At 40.3% G+C, this 23,737-nt stretch overlaps 1 protein-coding gene across 1 annotated transcript in view; it reads right to left on the bottom strand.

Moving 5' to 3' along the window:
* The window catches only part of TANGO6 (transport and golgi organization 6 homolog), a 193,245-nt gene that overhangs the window by 124,269 nt on the left and 45,239 nt on the right, over nt 1-23,737 (bottom strand). Inside the window, exons 8-12 of the mRNA XM_049622425.1 lie at nt 15,813-15,925; nt 14,200-14,376; nt 10,795-10,927; nt 8,201-8,389; nt 839-973 (exon numbers count right to left, since the gene is read on the bottom strand). Coding sequence (XP_049478382.1) covers nt 839-973; nt 8,201-8,389; nt 10,795-10,927; nt 14,200-14,376; nt 15,813-15,925 — 747 coding nt within the window. The remainder of the gene's footprint in view (nt 1-838; nt 974-8,200; nt 8,390-10,794; nt 10,928-14,199; nt 14,377-15,812; nt 15,926-23,737) is intronic.

Here is a 23,737-nt window from a genome sequence, read left to right as displayed (position 1 = left end):
TCTGCACCCTGCACACTCCCAAGCTCCTATTCACTGTTCAAATCTTAGCTCAAACTTCTACTTCTCGGTAGAAACTTTCCCAGCCTAGGCTAGATGTTATGTTCTCTTGATACCCTCCTCTTTTCTTTTCAGGCACTTCATTCAATTCTAAGTATATCTTCTGAAGAGTTATTTAGTGTCTGACTCCCTCACTGGCTGTAAGCTTCATGAGGGTAGGGACCACGTTTGCTTTGTCCACAGCAGTATTCCGAGACCCTTAGCTCAGTGTCTGGCACATAGTGGTAAGCAATAAATATTTTTCAAGTGAATGAATTTAAAAATTACAAACTAAGTATATAAAAGATACATGCACGGGACACAAAAACTTTAACAGGCCACATGATGTGGGTTGAACAATGGATCCTGTGCTAAAACAGAACTATTCCAAACAGATGGAGTCCTAAGCAATCAGGAGGTTATCCAAGTTTTCCCCCAACTACAGCAGTGGGGACAAGGGCTGAGTTTTGGAAAGCCCTCGGAGTAAGGGGCAGAAAACCTAGCATTCGCCACAGATGCAAAACACTGTGCCAGGTATTTCCAAATCGAGCTTGTGCCAGGTCAGAAAGGGCCCTGCTCTTCTGACAGTGAAGTCTGAGCAGGGGACGGGGTGGAAGTGGTACGATCTTCTCATCCTCTGCTTTGGGGAGCATTCTCTTTAGCAACCTGACCTGTTTATCCTAGTCCTCCTGAGCGCAGCCTCATTCTGTTTTCTCACAAGGGTGAGAAGGGAAGCAAGAGGTTTCTCTCTTTCCTCTTCTCTCCTCCCTCTGTCCAGGTGGGGCTCATGTGTGCCACTCACCTGAACGGCTCCTCCCAGCATGACAGCCACCAGCCCCATGGACATGCTCAGCGTCTGCGATTCCACGGTGCTCTCTGCCTGGTGGGCCAAGCTTGCACACGCTCGCTGCAGGGTTGCTGCAACAAAGTCCACAACCTACACAGAAATAGAATTTAGAATCAGTGAGGAATAAGAAAAACAATCTCAAAAACCTCTTTACATCCTATGTCCACATCCTCACCTTCTTCCTCATCAACACATGAAGGCAAGAACCTGCAAGCACAGGCATGGTGCTCAGTGTCTTACACGCACAGTATCACCTACATCTCACGTCAGCTCTAGGAGGTCAGTGTTTCTGTCCTCATTTTTTTTTTCCTAAGGTAAACTCTACCCTCAATGTGGGTCTTGAACTCACAGCCCCACGATCAAGAGACACATGCTCTACCGACTGAGCCAGCCCAGATACCCCCGTCCTCATTTTTTGATGAAGAATCTGTGAGCTGCTCAAGCCCATACAGTCAATAAATGAGAAAGCCCATTTATACTTTCCCAAATGTTTTAATATACTAATCCAACTTCCTTGACTTTTCATGAATTTTGCCAGGAAATTAAAATGAAAAATAATTTGAGACTTTCTGACCATCTTAAAGGGTCCTAAATCTGCTTCTCCTAATGAGGCTTCCTCAAGGACTCCCCTGCCCCAACCCAGTTATGAAGGTCTGATTCCAATAAGCAGAGAATGGGGGAAAAGGCATTCAGTTTTATCTAGAATAGAGTCCTCAAACAATCAATACAAATGATCCAGCGTCATTTTTTTAAGTATGAAATATTTTTAAAGGATTCAGATCATTCATATATAAGATTTTATACAGCATTTGGCTAACAATTAAGCTTTAAATGGAATTAATTTGGTCAACTTCATTTTAGCAGCACTTGTATTAATCACCTTAAGTAGAAATACCTTTGAATAAAAGTGATCATACACACATCCGTGCTTGCGCACATACACATGTGCATGCACGCACACACACACGCATATTTAGGATTAATGGCTCAAAAGGGAAAAATCATTTTGAAAGTGGTACAGCTGACATAGGTCATAATAAGCCTCTAAATACCATGCAAGCTTGCATATTTAAATCTCTGGTCAAATCACATGCTAGGCTAGAGTCTTTATTGCAAGCTTAAAGTAAGGAGAACGGCTTGTTAACACTTGTCTTTGGAGCAAGGCAGGAAACTAGAAAGGTTATTAAAAGTTCCACTTACTGAAATGAACAAACGCTGGTTGTGGCAATTTTCACCACTCTCTCAAGCCTGAGACTTTACTGATATTAGAAGCTACAGACACTGGCCTTTCTAGAGAAAATGCTACATTTCTAGAGAAAATACTTGGGTCACCTATTTTGTCTCTGAAGAGTTTCCTAAAGCACCCCTTGATTATGGGAAGCTTCTGCTTCAGCACAAATGTATTGTTAAGTTGCTGGAATAGAACTATCTAGACTTTCCACTTTTTGTAAGTCCCTCTTTGCTATACGTTTTTTCTTTCTTCTTCTTTTTTTTTTTAGACGCCACAAAACAAGTAGTATGATCCTATTTTTGTCAAGAAAGAAACTATGGGGGCACCTGGGTGGCTGAGTCAGTTAAACGTCTGACTCTTGATTTTGGCTCAAGTCACGATCTCACAGTTCGTGGGTTCAAGCCCTGCATCAGGCTCTGCGCTGACAGCATGAAGGCTGCTTGGGATTCTTGCTCTTTCCCTCTCTCTACTCCTCCCCCACTCATTACCTCTCTCTCTCTCTCTCTCTCTCTCTCTCTCTCTCTCTCTGTCTTTCTCATAATGGACAAATAGGGGTGCCTTGGTGGCGCAGTTGGTTAAGCGTTCAACTCTTCACTTCAGCTCAAGTCATGATCTCACAAGTTCGTGAGTCAGAACCCCACGTCGGGCTCTGTGTTGACAGCGCAGAGCCTGCTTGGGATTTCTCTCTCCCTCTCTCTCTGCCCCTCCTCAGCTTGCTCTCTCTCCCCATCTCTCTCTCAAAAAATAAATAAACAAACATAAAAATAATTATTTATTATGTTTAATAAATAAACATAGGAAGGAAAAAAAAGAAACGATGTTTGTATACATGTAAAAAAAAACCCACAAAAAACAAAAAACAAAATACCTGGGAGCTGTTAATTGCAATTTGATAGCCAGCTGTTACTGTCACCCCTGAAGTGCCCTTCAAGCTTTTTTCTTGTAACAGCAAAACCGCCATACCCATTTCCCATTTGGACAACAGCTCCTCCCTGCTTCTACTCATTTCCTGTGACCGGTGGGGCTACCAGCCACAAAGATAGGTAAGAAACGGAAGCGTGTTCTAGAATTCACATACGTTGTGGAGAGGAGGAGAGGTTTTTACTTTCCACTTAAGCATTTTTGTGAAGTTACATCATCTAAAAAGCCGAATATTCCTGCAAGTTTATAATGGAAAATAGCAGCGCCCTACCGCATTTCTCCCTGTCTATGGCTCTACAGAGGCAGCCACTTTTAATAGTTTAGGTGTTTAACAAGAACATAAAGCATTTACTATGTACCAGGTACTGCTCTGAACACATTACAGATATTAACTCTCTTAACCTCCCGATCACCCCCTGGAGCTGTATAAACCTGCTGCCGGCATTCTGGCAGCCGAGTGGAAGCAGGCTGAGGCCTCGCTGTTGAGTCTGCAGACAACAACCTAATCTTCTGCTTTTTCAGTTTCCTGCCGCCACCCAAGTTCAACGTCGCCCAAGAATATTCCTCCAGTCTTCTGCTGAGGAGGGGAGGTGTCTGCACAAAGTTGAGGAAGGAATCCAGGAGTCTACCGAAGCTTGCAGAGCCTTTCAACCTGTTTTAAGCTCTAAATTCAGCTCTATCTTTACAGCTTAATCTAGCACCTCCAGTCTTTCTACTGTTCTGGAAGCAGAAGTAACTTTTTATTTCCCTAAATAAAATATTAACAGCTTTATTGAGGTATAGTGCTTTCCTTCTTGACTTCTCCCCTGCAGGCACTTAAGTTTTCTGAGTTGCTAAATCAGCTATTATTTTCCAGTTTCCAAATGGTGTTATTCTCTTTTATCTGCTATCTCTCCTCTCCTGCTCTGTTGGCCCCTGTGGTTTCCAGAAGGAGCACATAAACACATGCGTTCAATATACTATCTTTAATCAAAAGTCCATACTTAAATTTTGCGCTTCCTTGTGGTTTAAATGCTTTTACAATGAGCATGCGTTAACTTATGTTAGAAGTGTTTTTAACATATGAGAAAGAACGATCATATAAACCACTTCTACTGTGCCAAGTACAGCGATCCAAATACAGAAAGGTGTAAAGGGTGGTGATTTTCTGAAAGGGCAGAAAAAAGGAAATCTTGCTCATTCCATTCTATTTACACTGGCCTTCTTGCTAAGCCGTCCATACTTAGCTGGAACACTCTTCCCTGCAGTATCTCCCTGGCTCCCTCCTTCCCCGCTTCCAGATCTTGGCTCAAAAGTCATTTTCTCAGTGAGGCTCTCCACAACCACTCTACTTACCACATGGCCTCTACATCCCCTTTCTTTGATTTTTCTCCCTGGAATTATCACCATCTAACACTCTGTGTGCTTCTGCTTGCTTGTTGTCTCTCTCCCCCAAGTGCATGTGATCCCATGAGGATAGATATGTGTGTTGTTCACTGCTGTGTCCCTCGTACCTAGAAGTGTAGGTGGCACATAGTAGGCCTTCAGTAAATATTTGTGGAATGAAGGAATTTGGGAGTTGGTGCAGGGCACTGTATCTGTACAAAGACCACTGAATGCCTCAGTTCTCTATCTTCTTGTACATCATCTGCCAACACATTTTATTGAATTTTTAATCTTTTAGCCATAAATACTTTAATACACATTTCTAACAAGGAGGTGTTTTGTTTTGTTTTGTTTTGTTAACATAACCACCACATCAGGGGTGCCTGGTTGGCTTAGTCGGTAGAGCATGCGACTCTTGATCTCAGGGTGGTTAAGTTAGAGCCTCAAGTTGGGTGTAGAGATTCTTAAAAAATAAAATCTTAAACACACACACACACACGCACACACACACACACACACACAACTACCATACCATGATTATACTCAATAAAAATTCCTTAATACCTTCTATTACTTGGCCCATGACTGTTGCAAAAATGTCCTCATAGCAACTGGTATGTTTGAATGAGAATCCACACACTGCATTTGGTTGAGGTGTCTCTTAAGCCCCTTCTAAGCTAGGGAAGCCCTGCATCTTTTCTATGCCATTTATTTGGTGAAGAAACTGGATCATTTGTAGTGTACAATGTCTCACACATTCTGGAACTGGCTGATTTTGCTTCCTTATGGCACTAACTTGCTCCTGTACCCCGAGTTTCCTTGGTTAGATTCAGGTTCACATTTTATGGACTTTGGTTTTTTAGTTTTTGTTTGCTTGATTGTGGGGTTTTGTTTGTTTGCTTTTTGGGGGAAGAACCCTTCTCAGGTGGTGCCACATACTTCCTATTTCATTACATTAGGAGAACACATCATGTCTGCTTACCTACTTCTGGTGATGTTAAGATGAATCACTCCATTGCTGAAATATTTAGGGGAACATAAACCACTACCTACATTAACCCTGAAATCCACCAAAAATTAGAAGGAGGATAGAGAGGTGGAAATGTAGGTAAATATGTGCTAAAGCAAATATAATAAAATGCTAGGTGATGGGTTTACAGGTATTCATTATAAAATTCTTTCAGATTTGAAGGTTTTCACAATAAAATGCTGGGGAAAAAACCATCAGTTGTTTTGGATGTATTTGACCTAATTACATTCATTATACCATACCCCTAATAGTTTCAGCAGACATTGATTACCACCTAGATCCATTATTTCATTAGAGGATTGCAAAATATAAATTTGTAGGTCTCTTTTGGAATATTTTAGCTGTGATTCTTACAGAAAGAAAATTTTTCGTTCATCGACTATTTGGTTACATTGAAATACAGTGCTGACAGAAAAGGCAAGATACATGCTTTGCGATCTTTCCTTTTATTTATCAATTTACAGAATAATGAGTTGATGTCCTAGCGACTTCCAAAGATACTCAAAAGGGATTTTCGGTGGGGGGGGGGGGGGGTGACTCAGGTTTTTATAACTTTGATGTGTTTCAATCCATTGCAGGCATTATTCTTTGTAATGCTCAAAATGCCCTAACCATGGCCAGTAGGAGATCTTTCACGTTGGCTCCTGAGTGCTACTCACATGACTTCATTAATCTCAGATATCTTCCTTTTATTCAGGTACACCAAGATGCCCTGAGGCTTACAGTGTACAATACCTGCCCTAGACCTTGAATGAACCTTTAATCCAATGAGCTTTCTGTTCTTTCCGCAGGACATGATATTTAGAAACCATAATCTGGCACTAAGGATGTTTATTGCTGCTCGGTTGTCTACTTCTTGACATGGACAGTGGAATGAGCAAGGAAATATCTATTTTTTAAAAAGAAAAACCTGTGTGCTCGCTTCGGCAGCACATATACTAAAAAAGAAAAACCTGTGAGTTCATACTAATACTTCCAACTGAAATTCAATATTATAGTGATCTTTCCTTTGATTTTATATTCATAACTTTTTTTCTCATAGTGAAAATCTTGGTTTCTAATGATATTAACAAAATTACTTATAACAAGTATTATTTATAACTTATCCATATGTGTGTATATTTCAAAATAAATACTAAAATTACCACTAGCAGTAAAACTACTAAGTGTAATTTTTTTGTGTGTGGTTCTTTTCGTCTTGATACATTTTAACCTTAGCTGAAGGATAATTTAATGGGACAAATCACTTTTGTATCAGCCTAAAACCACTGTTCCTTAATTAGAAGCAAAGGGAGCTAAGTGCAAAAGCTCAAGTAATAGAGTATTCAGGCCATTTTCCCTTCCAACTAGCATCTTGAGACAAAAACGTAGGATCTGGGTGAAAAAGTCTTTAGGGAGCTGATACAAACACAGGAGAAACAAATCACCCTAATGGGTAACACAGGATCAGTGAACTGAAGGAAGAGGAAGCCAAGAAAGAAATCATGAACATAATTCTCATTAAACAGGCATGATAAGTTGGAGCTGACAGACAGCTGCAAATTTTCTCAGCAGGAGCTATAGTGAAATGCTGCTTAGCAACACCCGAAGGCGGATGACAATGAGGACGGTACAAAGAGCTGAAGAATCAGATTTAAGCGTGACAATCATACCACCTTACAACTGACTATTCACCAGCAGAGGAACAACTAATTCTGTAATAATGGTAAAATATGGTGACTGCACTGCCTACACTTTATTACTTTTATTTCTTTAAAAAAATTTTTTTTTTTTTCTGTTTAAGTAGCCTCCATGCCCAGTGTGGGGCCCGAACTCATCACCTTGAGATCAAGAGTCACATCCTCTACTGACTGGGTCAGCCAGGCACTCAATTTATTTCCTATTTTTAAAATAGCTGGTAAACATAATCTCTGAGCCAATAAAATTCAGGCACTGATTCACATAGTTACACTACCCTTGAAACATTTAAAAAAACATCTTAAAACTTCATAGGCTGTTGTGGAGATAGGCTGTTAGGTAGACCTATAAAATTTAAAGTGATCTTATTATCATTAGCAATTTTTTTTTTCAAATTTAAGTTTTATAGGCGTGCCTAGGTGGCTCAGTCGGTTAAACATCTCACTTTGGCTCAGTTCATGAATTCGTGGTTCATGGGCTCGAGCCCCACATTGGGCTCTGTGCTGACAGCTCAGAGCCTGGAGCCTGGTTCAGATTCTGTGTCTCCCTCTCTCTCTCTGCACCTCCCCCCTTCTCTCTCTCTCTCAAAATAAACATTAAAATTTTTTTATTTTAAGTTTTGGAATCATGCTCAATATTTGATACATATTAGAATCATCTATGAAGCATAAAAAAATACAGATGCCCAGGCATTAATGCAGACATGCTGAATCACAATCTCTACAAGTGGGCCAGGCATTCGGATTTTGAAAAAGACTCAGAGAATCGTATTCGCCCCCAAACTTGAAAACCCCAAACTTGATACAACACATAAAGGTTTACAACAATTCTCAGAGCTTTCTGTACATGAGAATCACCTCAGGAGCTTGTTGGACATGCCAGCTCCCAGAATCTCTCAAAGTGTTGATCCTGTCAGTCTGCTGTGGGCTCGGTAATCTGCATGTTTAAGCAGCATTCCAGGTAACACTGAGGCAAGTGTTATCAAACCATACTCTGGGCAACATTTTTTTAAAACATTTTTGGGAAAGCATGTAAAGAAACCAAAAGAAACAAATACTACCAGCCTGGGATATGGAATGTGGCAGCCACTGACCTGAGTGATATTTGTGAATATCTGCTCAGACATCCTCTCGCACAGAACGGCCAACAGCTGTAGAACCAGCAGCTTCTGGCCCTGGCCTTCCACAAGAGTTTGGTGCTGTTCTAACTCCAAGACGCTTTTGCTGGAGAAGGGTTTTGTTTTTAACTCTGTCTCATTTTCCATGGCCACATGAGTCAATTCCTATAGCGTGGAAGAGAAGAGTCAAGAAAAAGTCTGTAGAAACAAGGGCTTCACAAACAGTGGGAAAACTGTTTCAAGTGTATGTTTAAAGATCTAGTCTATGTTCATTGCAGCATTATTTATAATAGTGAAAATCTGGAAACAAATAAATGTCTAGGAATAAAAGAATGGATAAATAAACTGTATCTACTATACTGTAGCAGTTGAAATAAATAAACCAGGTATATATGAAAATCAAAAGAGAGAGGCCTCAAAAACAGTGTTGAATGAAAAATGGAAGTTGTACAATAATATGTGTATTATGATATCATGTATATAAAGATTTAAAACTTCATAATAAGGGGTGCCTGGGTGGCTCAGGTCATGATCTCGTGGTTTATGACTTTGAGTCCCATATTGGGCTTGCTGCTGTCAGAGCGGAGTCCACTTCGGATCTTCTGTTTCCCTCTCTCTGTCCCTCCCTCACTCACGCTCTCTCTCTCAAAGATAAATAAAACATTAAAAAAAAAATTTAAGGGGCACCTGGGTGGCTCAGTCGGTTGCGTGTCCGACTGCGGATCAGGTCATGATCTCACGGTTCGTGACTTCAGGCCGTGCATTGGGCTCTGTGCTGACAGCTCGGAGCCTGGAGCCTGCTTTGGATTCTGTGTCTTCCTCTCTCTCTTTCCCCCACCCCCACTAGTGCTCTCTCTGTCTCTCTCTCTCTCAAAAATGAATAAACATTTTGTAAAAAAAAAAAAAAAAAGACCCCTTTGTTTAAAAGAAAAAATTTCAAACTTCATAATAAAAAAACATATATATACAAAGAGAACTAGTTTGACAGACTTACTTTATCAGTATTTTTTATGACGTCTACCACTAGCCCTATTGAACCGAGACCTCAAGCCAAATAACATTTCCAAACCCTTTCTAGGGATTATTAAATGCTTTTAGTACCTTCTCCCCTAAGATATTTAGAACTAAATCTCTACTAATAGACAATTCACTGCTGTGGGTTTTACAGGCTCTTCCCCTATACTTTACATCGTCAATTTCCTTGGGAAGGGGAAACCTTAAGTTCCTTAACAATTAATGCTTTACCAAAGTAACTGACAGTTTAGAGCAATGGGTTCCTAACTGCCTGGGAAATTCTGCTCCCCAGGGGGCATTTAGCAATGTGTGAGGACATTTTTGGATGTCGTAATTGGGGAGTGATACATCTAGTGGATAGAGGTCAGGGATGCTACCAAACATCCTGCAAGGAAGCACAGGAAGTCCCCCGCCTCCCAACAAAAAATTATCCAGTCCCAAATGCCAATAGTATCAAGGTGTAGAAACCCTGGTTTATAGCAAAGCTCTTTGATTTTTGTTTTTAAACAATTTTTTTTAATTCTCCGATTAAGAACACATCTTCTTGGAATGTTATTTACAATGAGTGGCTAAGGAACACCTGGGTGGCTTAGTCGGTTGAACGGCCAGCTCTTGATTTTGGATCAGGTCATGATCTCATGGTCGTGGGATTGAGCCCTGTGTCAGGCTCGGTGCAGAGAGTGGAGCCTCCTTGGGATTCTCTCTCCCTCCCTCTCTCTCAAAATAAATAAACTTAACACACACACACACACACACACACAAAGAGTGGCTAGGTAAGGGGAAAGAATGTGAATATAGGAGTTGAGAAAAGCACCAAAAAAGTGGCCCCTACTTCAAGTTCTAGGAGTGTGTTCGTCCTGATTCTCTCCTTGCATTCCCCCATAACCACACCAACCTTAAACTCCAGAGACATTCTCTTAGAATAGACACTTTACTTAGGGAAAATAATGGAGAAGGCAACACGGGAGGACAGAGAATCAGAGATCACTCTGTTTACAGTCTCAAACAGTGCAAGTAAGGAGTACAATATGGGGTACAAGTTGCTGTCAGAGATTAGAGCAAGAGGAAGCACAACCATCAGCACTACAAACAGACATGAAGAAGGTTTCAGGTGGTTACAAAACGAAACGAGAAAGGCAGGACTGCTAAATCTCCTTCCCAAATATCTGACAAAACAACAGTCAGAAAGGATAAGGGATTACTCCATAACTGTAAAACCTGCTATTAACTTCAAAAGAGTTCTTACTGTCAACACAGAGCAAAGATTAACCCTTTCATAGATCAATAGCTATGCTTTGGTCATCTCTAAAAGCTCAGGGCAGATTACCTCAGAAAATAGTTAGATCATATGTGTACTGCTGAAGGTAAGTTTTTTTCTCTTTTTACCAACCCAAAGGCTACTAAACAATAAACTGCTCTTACATCCTCTTATTATTTCTGTTAGATTAGGACCTGAATTTAAGGGGTAAAATTACAATGACCCTGAAAATCTGAAGGGGATCCTGGTATTGCCCTGAAATCAAGCTGACCATGTCCTTACCATGCGTAGTTCTTACCTGCAAGCAGAAGATGAAGAAGTCACCTGCCAAACCACACTCCTGGCAGTGGGATAACAAGTCCCCAAGGTGCTCAACCCGGCACTGCTCTGAGGACACCTTCTGGTACAAGGCTTCATCCTCATCTTCGTCACTGCAACATGGGGAAAGATTGATCTTGGCAGTGTCACCCAGAGATATTTTTTTTTGGAAACTCAACAAAAATCTTCTGAAGTAACATGGTATCGGGGCGCCCGGGTGGCTCACTTAGTTAAGCCTCCAGCTTTGGCTCAGGTCATGACCTCATGGTTCATGGGTTTGAGCACCACGTGGGGCTATGTGCTGACAGCTCAGGGCCCGAGCCCACTTTGGATTCTGTGTCTTCCTCTCGCTCTGCTCCTCCCCCACTAGTGCTCTGTCTCTCTTTCTGTCTCTCTCTCAAAAATAAATAAACATTAAAAAAAAATTTTAAATTTAAAGTAACATGTTATCTTCGTATGGTAAATCACTAGAAAGATATCAAAACTTTGTTAAATTATTTTCCTCTTTCCTCATGCTGAAAAGGTATTTATTCTCAGAAGGGAGGATGCCGTGTCCTACATAACATACGCTAAGTGGGGAAAAGATTCATGAAGGAAGTGGCTTTTAGGATAGATGTTCAGGGGGCGCCTGGGTGGTAAGTCAGTTAAGCGTCCAATTTAGGCTCAGGTCATGATCTCGTGGTTTGTGAGTTCGAGCCCCACATCAGACTCTGTGCTGACAGCTCAGAGCCTAGAGCCTGCTTCAGAATCTGTGTCTCCCTCTGCCCCTCCCCCACTCACACACACACACACTCTCTTTCTCTCTCAAAAATAAACATTAAAAAAATGTTTTTAAAAGATGGATGTTGAGGAATTCTATTATTTCAATAAACTGAAAGAGCAAGAAGGAATAAAGTATAGGTTGTATGCAGATATTCTGGTTCTGGAGGAAGAACAGAAAGAAAGAAGTCTGCAAAGCAAGGTCAGATCACAGAGGGCCCTGGATGCCATTCAAAGAAACTCAGACATTTTTTTGATGAGCCACTGAAGGTTTATGGGCAGTAAGGAAAAGACACTATCCTTACAGAGGGAGATCCAGTCAGTCTCAACTAATAAGAACCAATGAGTTGAAATATGAACAGGCATAAAGGCTCAGAAAACTGAGTAGGCCAAATTTCCAAGTAATAAAATATGGCTAAGTTATTAAAAGCAGTGTTACGCTTTCTGCAAAAAGTGTCAAGAAATTTCTCATGAGGTACTAAGGCTTTTAGTTTTAATTCATATGGTAAGTGAAAAAGCCAAGATACAATATTATCGTACTATATCATGGAAACAAACAAAGAGGCACAAGATGTACTAGAAGACAAAACACTAAAAAAATGTGAACAGTGAACAGGATAGTGGTTACTTTGTTTTCCTCTTTATGCTTTTTTGTATTACACAAAGAAGGTATGTTACTCTTACGATTAAAGAAGGAATAACATTTTTTTTCAGACCAAACTGAGAAAAGAATGATAGATGTTGCTTCTTCTCATTGAAAACTACAATTATTAAAGTTTATTTGGCCCCATCCCATTGGGCAGTAAGTCCCAATTTGGCAGTTCACTAATAACATGGCCTTTATATTCCTCTAGTAGAATAACCTATAAACTAAGCTTAAGATTACTTCCTACATTATCCCAGAATCTTCCAGCATTCTTCAGATCAGTCATGTTATCTCCACCACATTTTACGTTAGAAAAAAAAGCTGAAATGGATAAGTGTCACTTCTAAGCTTCTGTGAACCATCCTGTCAAAATGAAGTACTATGTTCAAATACTTTTTTAAAAAAGAGATGACAACAATTAACTTAAGAAGCTCTATTCTTAAAATTTCAATGGTAAACAGTCCATTCTGAATACTGTAGCTATATTTAGTTCCAGAAAAATAAAAATAAAAATAAAAAAGATCATGAAATCTAAGCTGCTCTTTTAGTGTTTCTTTAAACAAAGCTTTTAAACTGGGGCTTCTGAGCAGAATGATAGGGAAAAGGTAAGTGGTGATACTGACCTGCCCTGAAGGGACTAGCACCACAAGCAAGATCTTTAGAACAAAAGATAAAATCACACACACACACACACACACACACACACACACACACACACACCTCTGATACAGTGAATGCTAACTTTTTGGAGATATGGAGTGTCTTTAAGTATCAAATGAGAGCTATGGACCCTATTTTCAGAAAAAAATTCAGGTTCGCACATAAAATATTTCTTGCGTATAATTTCAGAGGGACTATGGACCGCTACAAGTCCATGGAGAAACCCCAAGTTAAGGATCCATTGCTTCTGGAAGTAAAGACTCATTCACTACTGCCTATTCAACTTTTGCCTACCATGAAAAGAAAAACTGTTAATTTTGACATATGTGCACTAAGATATACACTAGAGACTTGTTAAGATAGCAATTAACTTTAACTACTGATAAGTCAAATACTATAAAATTCTCTACATAGTCACTAAATTGGTCCCAGATTAAACTCTTCCAAAGTGTTTTTAAAATAAACATGTTGAGAAATTTTAAACTCAGTTCAGGGGCAAAGTTACAACTCTAAAACCTACTAGAGCTCAACAGCTCTTGGGAAATAAGTAGCTTGTGTTTGTACTGATGATTCTGTTTGCAGTCAATGTATGTTTTTCATTTTCCTCAAGTCCATCATATTGAAAGAGCGTTTTATAACTTCACTAAGTTAACCCTGAATAAAAAATTAAATTTGCACTATAACAAACAGCCACACTTTGAATGCATGTAAAATCTGAGTAGCTGCCAGCAGTTAAGAACTATATGGATTCTGGTCAATAGGAACTTATATTAAGAGGTTATAATACCTACACGTATCACCTAGAAAGTGGAAATAAATTTAAAATATACTTGTGTGCCATTCCACTAACATTTATTAAGCACTTTCTAAACGATCTCTAGAAGAAAGAAACCCCCATCCTATAATTAACATAAAATATAGTTATCAGACAATTTCCTTTAAGAGCAAGTCTGACTCTGAACATACATATACCATTTAGAGAGTCAGAAAGAGAACTGGATCGTTACGGCGCGGAGAGTAAATGTGTCTGCCCTTTACTCTGATTCACTGGCAAAGCCTTTGTGAAGTAAGTGGGCTTATGAGGCAGAGCTGTGAGGCTCCAGCAAATTGCACCTACTATTAGCTGGCATCCGGGGGAAAAAAACCTGCAGGATTATTTAAGGCACTCACATTTCACTTAGCGATTATAAATAGCAGCACCTCAGCTGCCTCAAGTCCTCGTTCCCGTTCTACCAGCGCCCCTTAGTGGACAAGTCAGGGAAGGGCCTTTTGGGTGCAATTCCATCAGAAGAGAGAGGGTAAAAGGATGGGTGGACTCACCAAACGGTCTCTTTGACGGTAATCATGATGCCACCTTGAGTGGCCGCTCTAAACTGACACAGAGAAGGAAGAGAGGACACAGATTTGTCCAATCCTGCAAATCCTTTCAGGCTGGCAATTGCCTTCTTCCTCTCTAGCTTCCCCAGAATCCATAATAAGATCTCTTGGCAAAGTGACCTGGCAGAAAAAGCAGTTATAAATGAGCTTGTCATCTTACTCTACACATCTAACAAGATAACATAAAAAAAGAAAGGAAGACTGTCAGGTTCCATTGCATTCTAAATGCTGGCACAACCACCTAGTGCTACTGAAGTGCAGGACTGGAAAGTTATGCTTCCCGTGAATTTGGGAATATATCTAATATCCTGAAATTCAACGAATGACTGGCTAATCTGGGCCCCAGAAGCAACACTGGTAAGACACAGGAGCTCGACATAATTAAAAAAAAAAAAAAATCCAAGCGTACCATTGCCTTTGGGTCAGGCCCTGTGAACAGAAGTTTACACTGACAAAAACCGTCTATGAGTGGATCAAGAGCAGGTGACCAACAAACTCTCGCTGATGCCTCAGCCCCTTCCATCTGTGCCAATCAGCTAGGATAAGGAGGGAATAAACGTTCACTTATTCCTTCTCGGGCTCTGATGAGGACATGACAGTGCTGTGAGGATTTGGGTTTCAAAACTAAGACAAAGGTTATTTTATGGACAGTTATTTGAAGCCAAATGCACACACTCATAGTCTCCATCTTCCACTGTGCTTTCTCTTGTAGCTGTTGGACTACAGTGATGTGCTGACCAAAAGTTAGAGTCTAAGGCAGTATGTGAACTTTGAAAAATATGTAAGAATGAGTACTTTCCTTCACCACTTAACAACGATGATGACAACAATCATCTCTCAGCTATTTTCCAGGGACAGCGCTAGACACTTCCATGCACAGTCTTCATAAAATAACCCTATGAAGAAGGTAATGTTTGTAGGGGTTTTCCAAACACTAAAAGTCAGAATTCTCTAGGACTTTGAAAAGGATATAAACCCTTAAAAGGAGGAAAAAACAACATAAATATCTGTGAAAAAAGAGACCTGATACAAAATGAAGCCTACTTAAAACTCCAATACCAAAGATTATTTTCTGGGTGATTAAGAAATCCCTTCATTCCAAACAACACTGCGCAGCACTCATACTAAATCCAAGTCTAAATTACAGAGTGCCATGTTCAGATCCAGATTTCCCCAACTTGATTTCTCATTCCCCACAAGGTAGTTATGATCCCTTCTCTACTTCCTCCTTCCTAGACATGTAATTCCAGTATTTCTCATGGATCAAACACGGGCATGTTTACACATGTAAACAGGGGTTTCGTCTCTGATGTCTAGGACGGAGGCTGAAGAGAGCCATTCTAAAAATTACATCCAATCCCCAGCAATCTGAAAAGTGTTCTTTCCCTAGATGAGCAGAATAAGAGGATCCTCAAATGCTTTCCTGATTTTGAAACAAACAACAAAAAAAACAATTACAAAGTGGCACTAAGTTTTATATTCAAAATAAGAATAAGAATGACATACAAGAAAGATTTCACTATTTATAAACAAATAAGTTTCTCTAGATTGTTTACCTTACATGAGACACGCTTTGCTTGGTGAAACAGTATAGAGAAAAGAGCACACCCAAGACTGGAAGCAGGGAGTTCACTAAAACCGTCAAAGGTTCGTTCCCGACCACGTACACCTAGGGAAAAGAAAATGGCGAGAGGCACGGTGAGCACAAGGCCAGAGGAACAGGAATCAAACACCACACACCTACTAGCAGGGCTCAGAGTCTTATCTTAAGCAACGCTGTTGTCCTAAACTGAATAATTTTAGCTCTAAGACTAAGAAAACCATCTGAGATTGGCAGACAGGCTGAAGCACAGGGAGCCTGAACTGCAGCGGTGCCCTTTCATGGGCGGCCTGAAGAACTGTCAGGCAAAATGGGTAAATGAACCCATTTTCTGACCCCTTCCTTTCCTGCTTTTGACTACTTTTGTGTCTCCTGCTAGTGTGCCTATTACTCATCTATGCAATAACTAATTACCAAAGGGCCTGCTCTTAGGAACTAACAAGCAATGCCAAACAGAAAAACTTAAAACTAGATTTGAAAATCAAAACCAAAACCAAAAACACGGACTGCTCTAGAGTTGTCACTCTAATGTGTGTCTGGGTGGCTCAGTCGGTTGCGCATCCAACTTTTGACTGTGGCTCAGGTCATGATCTCAAGGTTGTGGGATTGAGCCCCACGTCAGGCTCCTTAATGAATGTGGAGTCTGCTTGAGATTTTCTCTCTCTCTCTCTCTCTCTCTCTCTCTCTCTCTCTCTCCTCCCCTCTTGACTCATGCACACATCCACTCTCTCTCTCAATGTCTCTCTCAAAATTGAAAAAAAAAAAAGATCTGTCATTCTTAACATGTAACTGCCATATGGGTATGTCCTATTCTCTCCAGTTCAATAAATGTTAAAAGAAATTACAACGTACTCCTAGCTCTGCATTGACTTTATAGGGTTAAGTGTGTGTGTGAGGATGCTGATTTTTGTTAACAGTAATTGTGTCACACGTTTTAGTTGTCACTTCAAAAAGGATAGCACAAATGCATTCAACAAACTTTATTTGAACACCCACTGGAATCAAAGCATGGTCTTAGGCACTGTAGTGAATATAAAAATGAGTAAGAGTTGTTCTCTCTCAATTGCTTGTGATCTAACGGGAAGAATAAAACAAGGAGACCAATGACAAAAATAATAATTCAAAACAGGTAAGTTAAAGAATTAAGAAGAGCAAAACACTATTTTTTTCCAACATTCTTTCTGTAAATCAGGGCCTCTGTAAGCTTCCATTTCCTCATCCTTAAAAATAAGACTGACCTTGGGAGACTGTTATAATTTTTTTTCCATAGGAGACTGTTATAATTTTAATAAGCTAACTGTTTAAAGAATCTAACACAGTAGCTGGAAGATAAAAATGCTGGCATAGTTCCGGGAACACATATTAAGAGTGTCGGTTCCTCAGCTTTCTCCTTTTATCATCATTATCTGTGTCCACACTATCAGGCTTCAATTAATTTATTAATTAAGTTGTGTTGAAGTGAAGGAGGAATCATTGCTGTTTTGTGGGATCCTACAGGTCATGGAGGCACAAGCTGGAAGACGCTCTGTGCTTTTCCAGAGAATCCTGTCCCTTTAAATCAACCCTAATTTTTCACACTGCTTAAGCCTCCCAGCATCTCTGTGGAGCTTGATAACCAAGGAGTCAGCTTCCTGTGCATGATCTAATCTCCATAAACCCAGCTCAGTGGGGTGCATGGTATGGCAGTGTTCACAGTAATATGCAGGCCTAATTATGATATAATCAATTACAAGTGGTAAAAAAGAGAGAGGGAGAGAGAGAGAGAGAGAGAGAGAGAGAGAGAGATTTCCCCAGATCACGTAAGGGCCTATTGTTTGGCTCTGTGGTCTGTGTTCCCAGAAGTAATCCCTGTGGAGCCATCCTTCCTTATCAGCATCTTTTATACAAAAAACAAAACCCAAATGGAGTTAACTCTCCTTTATTTACTGGCTTGACTGAGACAAAGCACCTAAAATTTTAACATGAATTCAATCGAGCCCATTTCTCAGGGGTATATGTTGTTATTGATAAATTCCTCCAAGTTTTAAGTTCTCTTGTCATACTTTTCTGAAGAAACAAGTACTGCTTTTGTATTTAGAAAAAAATCGATCAAAGAGTTTTCTCTGTGGTATCTCAAACAACTCAAATGGCCTCTTTTTGCCACTTATAGATTGTCATCTCCCTTCCAGTATTAAGAGGAAACTTCTCCTTATACTGAGCCCAAAGCTACCTTCCTCTAACTTCCTTGATAGTACTTTGTTGTTGTTGTTGTTGTTGTTGTTGTTTTTTGAAAAGTTTTAGATGGGCCATTCAAACATTCTACCTTTTCCACAGGCCTGCTATGTATTTGACTGTTCAACTATTCATCCATTCATTCACTAATTCAAATATTTAGTAAGCATCTAACCACCATTAATGACTTTCCTCCTATAAATTCCAATAGCACTTTGAGCTTGTAACACAGAATGTATAGTTCTCTCTCACCTTTTCAACTAGCCTAGAAGGCAAAAGTGAAGCTCTCTGTTTCAGCACCTATCACAATAGATGATTAAGTTGTGTTACCTGAATTTCTGGTGAATAAGCAGTTGTTACAGAAGTATACAATTTAAAGGAACCACATTGTTACTGTTCTTATGAAGCAAACAATAACTACCATTTACTGCAATGTCTACTCAAGAATAAACCAGGTTATTCAGCTAAACATTTAACATACAATCAATCCTCACCAGAGTCCTGCAGGTTAAGCATTTTTATTCCCATTCTAAAAATGTGGAAAACTAGGGCCCAAAGAAGCAAAGTTAGTGGAGCCAAGGTATTCTGTTAGTAAATGGCAGAATCAAGGTGAACAAAGGTCTGCCTGACATAAAATCCATGCACAATCCAGAGACAGAGAGCAGTAAAGGTTGTAAGGGGGTGGGAGTAGGGGAAAAGGGGGACTGACTGCTTCATGGGTACGGTGTTTCCATTTGGGGAGATGAAAAAGTTCTGGAACTAGACAGCGATGATGACTGTGTGACGCTGTGAATGCACTTAATGCCAGCCAATCGTATACTTTAAGATGGTTAAAATGGTAAATGTTATATTATTTTCTAAAAGAACGAAACACGTACTCATGGCCTCCCCAAACTCACCTCCCCCTGTGCCTGTTTGCATTGCTTCAGTCCCTAACCCACACCACCTTTATCCCAACCATCTCCCCTCAGAACCAGTAGGCCCCGGCCTGCCAGGCTATTAATAACTCCAGTCCTGCGAGAAGAGTTCCTGAGTGGCACCAGGAGCTCCTGCACCGCCTCCCCTTCCTCCCGCTGAGACTCTTCTCTATTATACAGCCGTCTTCTACCAAGTCTTCCAGGGGGGCTCCAGGGCCACAGCACGGCCTTTCCAAGGACAGCGCCCTCCTTCCAGTCTGTTGCCTGGCACTCAACTCATATGCAGGTTAACGGTTTGGTCTGGACCTCACATCCAACCTTATCCTCTCAGTATACTCCCGAAGTAGAATCTGGTCATTTCCCACTTCATGTGGACTCCCCAGGTCACTGAGTTATATCTGAGTTTAGTGACCCATAAAGGGACACAGGAGGCTGCACCGATTCAGCGATGTCTTGCTGACAGCACAGACAATGAGCAACTGCTCCAGGGAAAAAAAAACAAAACAACAGTCCTCCCAACAAAGTCATACTATATATGGAAGCAACTGTTAGGGCGAGTTCCTTCCAGTGTCCTTCATACTAGGCTGGTGACAGTATGGACTGAGGAAGCAGTGAGGGCACAACAGTAGGCTGTTCCTGCCCCACGGAGGACAGGGCCCTACTACCCTGCATCTCTGCTCTAACATCAGGTGTTGTGGAATTTCCTTGGACTGTGCTCATACGTAGTCTCCTGCTATCTGGGGTTCTTGAACTCTTGGGAGTTCAAGTTCTGAAACACAATCCCACATTGCATGTATTATTTCTACCTGTGGAAATTCCCTTTCCTCAGCAGTATACCTACTGGGTATATTTCACATAGGGTTGTTTGTAATACTTCCACTGACCAGCTGCAAGACTTATCACAAATCAATTGACTTATCTGAGTCTCAGTTTCCCTACCTAGGGAATAAGGAGGTTGGCAAATCTATCACCCTCTGACTTGACTGCAAATTTGCTCACTCCCTTCAGTATCCTTCTGGTACTTTAGCCATTAAGAGGTTTAAAAAGAAAACCAACTAGCTGGAAAACATGAAACAATCCTGCACCACCCGAAAATTTTTCCAACACTCAAACTGACCAAGATGTAAAAATTTCTAATCCTCCCCACATGCTTTCCCTTCTATAAGTTCTGAAATTAGAAATTTAAAGCTGAAATCCTCATTAGGTTAAAGATGTTCTGGTTACTTGAGATGTCTGTACGACCAGAGACCACCAAACAAAATACCAAGAGGTGGGAAAGCTGAAGCAGGGAAAGGAGAGACAGACTCTCAAGGTATCTTCAATTCTCTGGTGTGAAAAGCCTCTCTGAGAGTAAGTGAAATGGTGCTTCGAAGAAAAGTTCAACTTCCATGTCTATCTTTGGCTCTTCCAGTAGGACAGGACTGAGGGGCAAAATGAGAGACCAGTATGAATCTATGAAAATCATAATGGCTCAGAATAGATCAGTGGAGGAAACGGGTACCAATGACCCACTGGCAGCTTGGGGATTTCCTCATTCCTTTATAGGGATTTCCACATTCCTTTCTGAATGCATCTTGGCTCTCTATCACAGATCCAGCCATGAGAAGAGGTGTGGTTAAGCCTTACAACCCTTCATCTAAGCTCAGAGATCACTCTTACCTAGTAACAAAGACATGTTTCTGGATACTGTTAACAATCCATCACATTCTACTTGTAACTCTTTGTTTGCCTGACTGGGGGCTCCTTGAAGGCAGCAATTGGCTCTTAATCATTTCTGTTATTTGTAAACCTAGCCGAGTAGCTGGCATTTTGTATGTACTTGGTAAAAAAATGTTTTTTCTGACTGATAACTGAATCAAAGAAAGAATAAATAAAGCACATTGAATGCTTTTTATTTTCTCAAAAGCTCTATTTTTGTGGGGGAATTACAATGCCCCCTGTATTTTCTTTTTTGTTGTCTAAGCTGCAGCTAGAAGCTAATCAATCAATGTTAATTAACTGAAGAATCCTAGAACTTCAGCCATGGAAGGGAGAGCAGACTGAACAAAAGGAGGTTTGATGTTACTGTTGGGGCTTAGTCAGTACCTATCTTCATATCTAAAGGACTGAATTTCTCTGGAAGGACTGACTAGAAATTTAAATTAAAAAGGAACAGAAAAACCCAGAGGAGTCAAAATGGTCAAAAGTGTCACGAGCAAACATGTGTTTCTGATTCAAAGCAAAACAAAAGTGAAAGCGGTCCTCACATGCTCCGTTTCTCATCTACTAGACTTCCATTACATTGTTAGGCATATCCCTTAGAGATCACTGTAGAGCTGAAAGAACACCAGGTAGTCAGGAGTCAGAAATGGGTATGAATATTGTTCCTGACACCTATATGATTGCCCCAAATCACATATTAAGTGAGTGAACACGGATAAGACATTTAAACCTCCCTAGGATTCAGTTTCCTCATTTATAATGCAAGCGTTAAGCTTTTGGCATAAGTACCAGTTAAGATAATTCATTTAAAATACTTTGTAAAATACACAGCCCTGTGCAAATGTTACGTTTATTCCTAAATACTTGCCGATGCTGCTGTAAATGGAACTGTCTTCTTAATTTATGGCCTTATCTTTTATAGGGATGTATACGTGTGGAAATAGAAACATAAATCAAGCTGACTGAATCCTACCATTGAAATTCAGTACAGGCTGGGACTTGATTTTACCCCTGTTAAAGATTAAACTCGTCAAATGCTGCCTTCTAAAATATCACAGGGATCCTTTTGATAGTAATGTTCCAGAACTCCTAATGCACTTACTGAGTTTAATTAAGACTTGTGAGAAGCAAAGGACAAGCCAAGTTACCTAATATAGGATTTTGCACTAAGCATGCTTTCAGAGCGTACTGCATAAAATAATCTTTTTAAAAAGAGTTTCCTTAAACCAAAAGAGAACTGACAGTTTTCTGAGCACAAATCATTTGCTAAAGAATACAATGAACCTACCAAAAGTTACCTGGTTTTATCCCTGAAACTCAAGTGTTAAATTAAGTCACCTAATAGTCAACTCTAGAGCCAGACTAGGTCTGTTGGACTCTAAAGGCCAGGTGGTTTTCACCACACTGTCCCACAGAATCTGAATGTACTAACACTTGCATTTCCCACAGCTTTAAAGAATACCTCCTTTGGTCTTCTGCATGTTACTCAAGGTCATAGTTCAATTACAGTTGGAAATATCCGAAAGAATGACTGCCTTTAAGGAAGAGCCATAGGTGGGAGAAGACTAACTTTTTACTGCAAAGCCTTTTGCACTTTTTAAATGTGTACCATGTGCAAATATTAGCTTTTCTAAACACAGAGTGAGAGAAAGAGAGGAAATGAAAGGACTGCTTCCTGGACCAGATCTGGCACTCACTAGTATGATTCAGGACAAGTCACTTCGCAATCTTTTGTGTTTTTTGGGTTTTTTTAGTAATGTTGACACCCAACATGGGGCTTGAACTCACAACCCTGAGACTAGGAGTTGCATGCTCTACCGACTGAGCCAGCCAAGCACCCCAACTTCACAATCTTTTGGGGTTTGTTTCCTTTACTATAAAATAAGGGATTAACTTGGCAAACCCAAAGATTGTACCACACCAACAGTGAACCCTAATGTAAACTATGGACTTTGGTGATAGTGTCGTGCTAATGCCGGCTTATCAACTGTAACAAATGTCCCACTCTTAATGTAAAATGTTAACAGTAGGAGAGGCTGTGCACATGTGGGGGCAGGAGATATATGGGAACACTCTGTACTTTCTACTTGACTTTTCTGTGAATGAAAAACTGCTCTAAAAAACAGTCTTTTCAAAAACAAACAAACAAAAAAAGAAATTAAATATTTCTAAATTTCCTTCCAGCTCTAAGATTCTGTTATAACAATTTACTCTACAAAAACAATTAACTATTCAGAAAGAGGAGTCAATTGGCGAATCTGAGAGAGTAACTTTAATTAGAAATTTGTTAAGATTAAATGGGGAAAAAAGACTTGGATAATTAAAGTCAGGGATTCCCTGAATCTGGAAACAGAGAGATAAAATGGAAATGAGAATGAAGAATATAAACTAATTAGGTACTTCTAGACTTTCCTGCCTGAAAATTTCTTCTGCCTTAGGGAGTCTCAGCAAGTATGGTGAGGAATACTAAAAGGAAACATTCCCCATTCCCACCCCTGGCCCCACCTAGTATCAGATTCTGGCCGGTTCTCTTAAGAGCAAGAAAATGTCCAAATCGTGAGGAAGTATAATTCTCTCATCCTACCCTACCCAGAACCAATCTCTATGCAGCCCAGGCCTCTCTTTACCTTTCTAGGCTAAAGAAAAACATTTATCCCTCTCATACTAGGGAGGACAAAAAAATTAAGTATTCTAGGGTTAGGACCACCGACATTCAGAGTCAGAAGAAAACAGAATAGGGGTTGCCCGGGTGGCTCAGTCGGTTAAGCATCTGACTCTTAATTTTGGCTCAGGTCATGATCTCATGGTTTCTGGGATCGAGCCCCATGTCAGGCTCCACATTGACAGTGCAGAGCCTGCTTGGGATCCTCTCTCTCCTTCTCTCTCTGCCCCTACACGCCTCTCAAAACAAATAAATAAACATTAAAAAAAAATATGGAGACAGAATAGGAAGCCATTGGACTAAAAGTTATTTGAGCTGCAGGGTGCCTGGGTGGCTCAGCTGGTTAAGCATCTGACTTCAGCTCAGGTCATGATCTCACGGTTTCTGGGT

The sequence above is a fragment of the Panthera uncia genome (genome assembly GCF_023721935.1).
Source record: "Panthera uncia isolate 11264 chromosome E2 unlocalized genomic scaffold, Puncia_PCG_1.0 HiC_scaffold_20, whole genome shotgun sequence".
Taxonomy (NCBI): Eukaryota; Metazoa; Chordata; class Mammalia; order Carnivora; family Felidae; genus Panthera; species Panthera uncia.
The sequence above is the reverse complement of the archived record's forward strand: the minus strand, read 5'-3'. Positions and strand labels throughout refer to the sequence as shown.